The 6746-nt window shown below is 31.7% G+C and overlaps 1 protein-coding gene and 2 long non-coding RNA genes across 4 annotated transcripts; 1 reads left to right on the forward strand and 2 right to left on the reverse strand.

Moving 5' to 3' along the window:
• Positions 1 to 667: 667 nt before the first annotated feature.
• On the reverse strand, positions 668 to 2522 carry LOC106328667 (B3 domain-containing protein REM-like 1). Its single transcript, XM_013767155.1, has 5 exons — positions 2445 to 2522; positions 2214 to 2326; positions 1575 to 1952; positions 1183 to 1488; positions 668 to 1097 (listed from the first exon to the last, which is right to left on the reverse strand). Exons 3-5 carry the CDS (start codon positions 1746 to 1748, stop codon positions 774 to 776), a joined length of 804 nt encoding a protein of 267 aa, XP_013622609.1. The 5' UTR covers positions 1749 to 1952; positions 2214 to 2326; positions 2445 to 2522; the 3' UTR covers positions 668 to 773.
• A 192-nt stretch (positions 2523 to 2714) lies between these two features.
• On the reverse strand, positions 2715 to 3068 carry LOC106328668. The gene is made up of 2 exons (XR_001267616.1): positions 2834 to 3068; positions 2715 to 2756 (listed from the first exon to the last, which is right to left on the reverse strand). It is a non-coding gene; the product is annotated as an uncharacterized LOC106328668 (long non-coding RNA).
• Positions 3069 to 3527: 459 nt separating this feature from the next.
• On the forward strand, positions 3528 to 4703 carry LOC106333476. Of its 2 annotated transcripts, XR_001268387.1 has the most exons (5): positions 3528 to 3638; positions 3753 to 3873; positions 3973 to 4156; positions 4257 to 4326; positions 4495 to 4703. It is a non-coding gene; the product is annotated as an uncharacterized LOC106333476 (long non-coding RNA). The 2 variants fall into 2 exon arrangements; XR_001268386.1 differs by having other exon boundaries at positions 3528 to 3873.
• The last annotated feature ends 2043 nt before the right edge of the window (positions 4704 to 6746 follow it).

Consider the following 6746-nt stretch of genomic DNA (forward strand, 5'->3'; position numbering starts at 1 on the left):
AGATTTTGATTCTAAAATTTTTAAGGTTCATCGTACAATTCAAGCTCATGATTCGTGGTCATTAACAAGTATGTTGCTTTGGTGGTGAAATATTGTAGTTGGAGAAGCTAAACAAGTTATCTCACCAGTTAAAGCTATTCAATTTTTTTTTCCAGATTTGTCTGTCAGAAGACTTTCGTGTAAGTAATCTCCACGAGAAGACTTAAACAGAAGTCTTCTGGATGCATAGGTTAATTTCGCAATCGACTTTATGTGTGTCTTTTAGAGACGACTTCTCTGGAAATCTTCCGTTTTTTTTTTGTTTTCAAAAAAATTAGAGAAGACTTCGAGATAAATTTTCTAGGATAAACATGTTTGTTTTGCATTTGACCGGATTGTGTCAGCAATTTGACTTTTTCTAGACTACTTACACGGAAGTCGTCCAACAGAAAAATAAAATTTAAATATTTAATTTTTACTAGACGACTTGCAAGTAAGTTGTTTCAGGTTACTTTTGCAATTGAAAAATAAAACTTAAATATTTAATTTTATCCAAACAACTTCCATGTAATTCTTCCTGGTAGACGACTTTGTGTTTGGCTCTGAGGGGTTATGTTTACCTCGTCAGTTAATAGCTCAGTCCAAGGCTTTGTGTATCTGACAGTTAATTGAATAATAATCTAACAGATGAAAAAGAAAGAAAAAAATTCAACTCTGAAACAAGTGTTATTTTATAAATTTACCAAAGTGCTAGCTAGTGTCATGAATCAGTTTTGGACTGGTGAAAAGATGCATTAATCCTCTATGTTGTTCTCATCTTTCTTGGTTTCGTTTCCGATACTTGGTTCGGTGGAAACATATACTTTTTCCCTTTTGGACTCTCTACTGGAGAGACTGAGCATAGGAGTTGCATCTTCCCAAATCGACTCCAACGTAAAGGATTCACCAATTTCTAAACCATTTGCTCTAGCAAAATCTTTCCAGCCCTTACCCAAACTCATTCTTCCTTGGCTTTCTCGTAGAAGATTTGTCATCCACTTTGTACCATCTTTTCCCAGCAGAGCTATCGTTCCAGGTTCGTTCATGCCGTTTTCCCTCATGAATGGCAATGGAAGACCCTGAAAAGAGATTTGAACCAATGAGAATGCTGCAAGTAACAGAACTAACTAACCTTCTAGAACAAGAGTTGATTGATGAACTCACCAGTCTACTGTTTTTGAAGCTGTCTTGTGTAAGAGTTAAAGTCACAAATCGGTTCTGGCTTCTGAATTCCGTACTGAGCAAACTGAGCACAGGAGTCGCATTTTCCCAGATCAACTCCAATGTGAAGGACTCGCCCATGTTTAATCCGTTTGCTCTAGCAAAATCTTTCAAGCCCTTTCCTAAACTCATTCTTCCTGAGTTTTCCCGTAGAAGATTTGCCAGCATCCTTGTACCATCTTTCCCCAACAAAGTTACCATACCCGGTTTGTCCATGCCGTTTTCTTTCAAGAATGGCAATGGGAGATACTAGAAAAATAAATGAAGCGAGAATTAAAAAAAAAAAGAAAAGAAAGATCAAACCAACAAGATTTGTTTGTATGATGAACTCTCACCAGTCTGCTACTTTTGAGGCTATCATTTGTAAGTGTTAAAGTCACAAATCGGTTAGGGTTTGGTAAGGTTGAATCTCTACATATCTGAGGAATGTTCTCGTCGACTCCTTGTGGTCCATCACTGATAGATTCTGTTGGGCAGACACTGAGCAACGGTGTTTCCCCGTTTCTCATTATTAGTTTGAACTTAAATAAGCTTCCTTCTTTTCGGCCGTTTTCTTCACAGAAATTTCTCCAGCCTCGGGTTATACAGAATGTATCAGACGATTTGTTGAACCTCAGATCCAACGCCCATGATCTTTCCCTTTCATCTGTTAAAACAATCTTGCGGCATTTTCTTTTAAAACCATTTGAGATTGTGAAATCTGGTGGAAGACACTGCAGAATAAATAGGTTCACGCATTTTCAGCATAACATCAAGTTGTGCAAAACTTTGCTTAGTCTCATTACTAAATTAAATTGACAAAAATACATAATAAACCAAACCCATGTTGTTGAGGTTGTTAATTTATGGTTTTTTTTTGTTCTTTTCCAAAACAAGTATTCTCCTAAACCGAATAACAATGAAATGCACAATTCTAGAAACAGCAGTTCATCTGACAGGTATGCAAAAACAATTGAAGAAGTGTATACACGCACCAGAGAATCTTCTTCCAGATTGGAAGCGGTAACAGGGGCCACAAAACAAGAGCTGTCTGATGAAGAAGAATCAGCTTCTGCTTCGGAATTGTTCTTCTTCACTTTCTTATTTCCTGTTAAAGCCTCGGATGTTTTTTAATTTTGTAAACATCCGACCAAGTAATAAGCTCTGACATATATATAAATATTTGTGTCATTACAAGAAAAAGATTAGAAGAGAAGTGAAGTTACCGGTGTTGTCCTGACCATCATCAACTTCTTCTGTTATAGGATGCTTCTTCCTCGAGATGTAACCTGTTTAGAACATGTAAACAATCTCAGTTTTCTCTTACGCGAAAATCAATTTTTTGGACTACATTTAAAAAAATAATAATAAAAAAAAAAAAAAAAAAAAAAAAAAAAAAAGAGTTCATGTTTATATCTCATTCAGTATATTTTGTATGTCACAGGAAGTGGATCCTGAACCAGAGAGCATCTCTGTGTGGGGCTAATATCTTCTTCTCCAGGCTTGTTCCTTGTTGATGCTTCGAGAACAGGAATCGGCTACAAGTAAAAAACAAATGATGTTTCTCAGTAAGCTGTAAAAAATTCCCAGATGAGAAAAAGGTTATCAATTTTACCTCTTAGAGAGCGAATGTTCGTATGCATTTCTGGAAAATTCGAAATCTCAGCGTTAATTTGGGTGTTGCAACTTTTTGGTTCAATATCTCTCGGCTAACGTTCCAGTTTAAAATCTCTCGATTTGGGGATTTGGAGAAGAGATGAGAGATTAAGATTTGATTGAGAAATTGCTAACCTTTCAACACAGATCAATAAGAGAAGAGAAGCTTCCTTCCGTTGATGTCGAAGAAGGAATGACACGTCGAGCTTTATCTATGCTCTTCACCAAGTGGGCCCAATTTGGTTGGGCTTTAAACTCATTCAGATCTCAAATTTCTTTTCAAACCCTTTGACATTGCAAGTAACAGCAGTTAAACTGACTTTTCAGTGGAGGAGACAATCTAAAGAGCACAATAATCATTTCTGTTCACATTCATTCATCCCACTCTTTATTTTTTTACTCAGCCTAATAAAATTTATATTAAGAAGAAAAAAAACACTTTAAAAAAAAAAATCTATCTATCTATATTATAATAAAACAAACTTTTTTCTCTTTTTGGAGAGAGTATGGGGTAAAATAAGACACGTAAGCATCCAAACTTTTTTGTTTTTGCGTGAGTTTTACATGTTCTGTGGGTCCTGAAAGATATTAATCAATTGGGCTTTTATAGTGTTCAATTACAAGACCAGCTGATCTACAGAGTTTAGCTCTTCTAGATTTAGTAGACGCAGAGCAGAGCCGCCGTGAGCTTTTTATGACACCGCCTCAGAACAAGATCACGTAACGTTTGCTGCAATCATTCACTCGCCACATTAAAGCTACTAGTTACGTAATTTACACCACTCATCTCACTCTCTAGCATTCAGTCGCTTCACTTTCCTTGAAGGTAACAGACTAAATCTCCACCTATAAATAAGTTTCTTGTCTACCATGAACAGCGGAAAGGATGATCTATGTTCTGCACGAGCTCTATCAGTTGCGACTTCACACCTTCTCGTTGCCTATATGAAAGTTGGTTGTTGTTCTATGGGTGTCGACATACTTTTCCTTGACGTAAAGGTAATTCCGGCGGATATTTACTCTGTTTTCTGTACTTCAATGTGTTTTTCTAATTCACACCGGGAAAATCAATTCCATTTATTTGTTGATCTTTTACAGTCGATGATGATTCTAGGTTCTGCTAAAGCACACCGACTCAAAGATCAAACTCGAGTTTTGGTAGCAGCATAACGGATAAAGATGATGATCAAACCATTCCACGTATATTAGTTGAAGATGATAGCTTAACAAGAGATGACAAGCAGGGGAAGAGAAGAGACTGTCTCATTTAGATTCGATTTATGTATGATAAAATTTCTTTTACCTACTAATACTCCATATAGAACCTTTAATGTGTCGGTGAACTATTCATAGATTTGAATAAGATTGGTTTGTATTGGCAGCACACTCCTCGGGTTAACAAGCAAATGCCCGATATGAATAATGCAACATTAGACCATGAGCTGCTTTCTGGTATTCTTCTTTATCTTCTTGTCAACACTGCAATGTTTATCTGATAGCTTAGATTACTCATTTGTCTACCGCCTTTGATGGGAAATTAGTTGCCATGAATCTATATAGGTTTCTTGTATTTGTAGATTTCCCATGGATTGTCTTTGATGGCCTATCTTTTTTCCTCAGGTTGGCTGGCCACATATGGTAAGCTGAAATATTGCTGTGGCTGCGGAAAAGGCAGCCGTAGAGACCGCACCTGTGAAGATGGTGGAGGTGGTGGTGGATGTGGAGGCGGTGGCAGAGGTGTAGCTGTAGGCGTTTAAAGATGGTTGTTAGTTGTTACCGGATTTGACTGTAATCTGTAAGAGACTGGTTGGGTAATATATATAACAAGATATGAGCATTTTTGTTTGATGTTTTAATTTAATAAAACCATAAAATAATAAATCATTTTATTACAGTATTATGATTATTTTTTGCATATGTTGTTTGAGATTTATTTTATAATTAAAACATTTTCACACATAAGTTCAAATTAATATTTGTATTTTATAATTATGGTGCATAGATGAGTTGTTAAAAACTTTATACTAATAATTAGAGAAAATACTATACACAAACATTTAAACTGAACAAAATCTGAAATAAAAATGAAAGTTAAATACACCAATCAATCAATGACAACATTATACATGTTCTTATGTACTAATTTAATGTATTATTAAATAAGTCTTTAAAATTTTATTTTTCTAGGATTTTTTTAAAAAAGAAACATTATATTTTATAAATCTACTTTTATTTACAATTAAAAAAAAATTAAATACTTTTTACAATTTTGTTTAAGATTTTAGAAAAGGTAAATTACTCTCATATAACATATTACAATTATCTTCTCTTTAGAATTTCATAAAAATATATTGCTATCAAATAATTATTTTTAGTTATTAAAAAATATTTTTAAAATTGATATGTTTACAATTCGTATCAATACTATTTTTACACTTCTTTTGTTAATTAAATAATTTTTAGTATCATGTTCATCATCAAACACTCTCTTAAAAATAATATCAAATAAAGTTTTACAATTCTTTTTTAATTAGGACTTAAAAAGATTATACAAATTTCTTCTGTTTATGATTTTTTTTATAAAAAAAAACAACTATCAAATATTCTTTTACAATTTTGTAGGATTTTAGAAAATAAAATTAATATTACATAAGCGCAATTCTCTTAAATAGACAATTTTTAAGTTTCGGTCACAAAAATAGACCACAAGGAGGAAAATGACCAAAATGTCTCATTTAATAGATAAAAGGACACTAATACCCTATATATATAAAAAAATTAAAATTAAAAATTAAAAAAATTAAAAAAAATAATTTTTTTTTTATAGTTTTAGATTATATATTTTCAAATTCGAACATTTTTATAAATTTTTTTTTTTTGAAAACTTTTTTTGCGAAATTTATTTTTTATTTTTTTTCAAATTTTCTTTTTGTAATTCGAAAATAAATTTTGAAACTACTTTTAAAATTTTTATTTTCAAATTTTTAATATTTATTTTTTATTTTATAAATTTTTAAACCCCAATCTCAAATCTCCACCCCTTAACTTTAAACCCTAAGGTTTGGATTAATTAATCCAATGAGTATAAGTGTATATTTACCTTTTTAATGAAACATTTTGGTCATTTTGATTCTTAGAGTCCATATTTGTGACATAAATTTGTAGTGTTATCCTAGGGTATTTCTCATTACATAATCCTTTACAATTATATTTTGTCTAGGATTTTTTTTTAAAAAACATTCTATCAAAATAACTATTTCCAGTTAATATTAACTATTTTTATATGTTGCAATTTTCAAAATTAGTTTTTTTCAATATCATTAATATTTTTACAATTTTTCTTGTAAATTTAATAATTGTTATTATCTTGTTTATCATTAAATTTTTGAAGTAAAAATTTCTATTGAATAAAATTTTGCAATTCTCTCTAGTCCTGATTTAAAAAAAGAAATCTTAATTGGTTTAAGATTAGAAAATAATTTTCTTTTAGAAATCTCTTTTATTTAAGATTTAGGAAAAGGAGAAGTTATTTTCACATAATGGAAGTTTTATCGACACATTCACAATCTAATTTTTTAATTAACACATATCACAATCATAGGAGTTTTTTCAAAAATGACTCAAAATTTCAAGTCAAACACAAAAATAACATTAGTTTTTTTGAAACTTTGTTTTGTTCTATTCACCCTAGAAGTTCGAGTTATTCACGAAAATGTCATTACTTTTTTTATTTTTTTCGAAAATAAGGCTTTTACCTTACCATCCTCATCTTCACCAAATATTTACAACTTTGCCTTTGACATCAATACCTCAACCACCATGAACTAGCAAATTGAGAGTGTTAATGCCCTAAAGTTTCGATTTTCTCATCT

This window comes from Brassica oleracea, chromosome C3, assembly GCF_000695525.1.
Source record: "Brassica oleracea var. oleracea cultivar TO1000 chromosome C3, BOL, whole genome shotgun sequence".
NCBI classification, from domain to species: Eukaryota; Viridiplantae; Streptophyta; class Magnoliopsida; order Brassicales; family Brassicaceae; genus Brassica; species Brassica oleracea.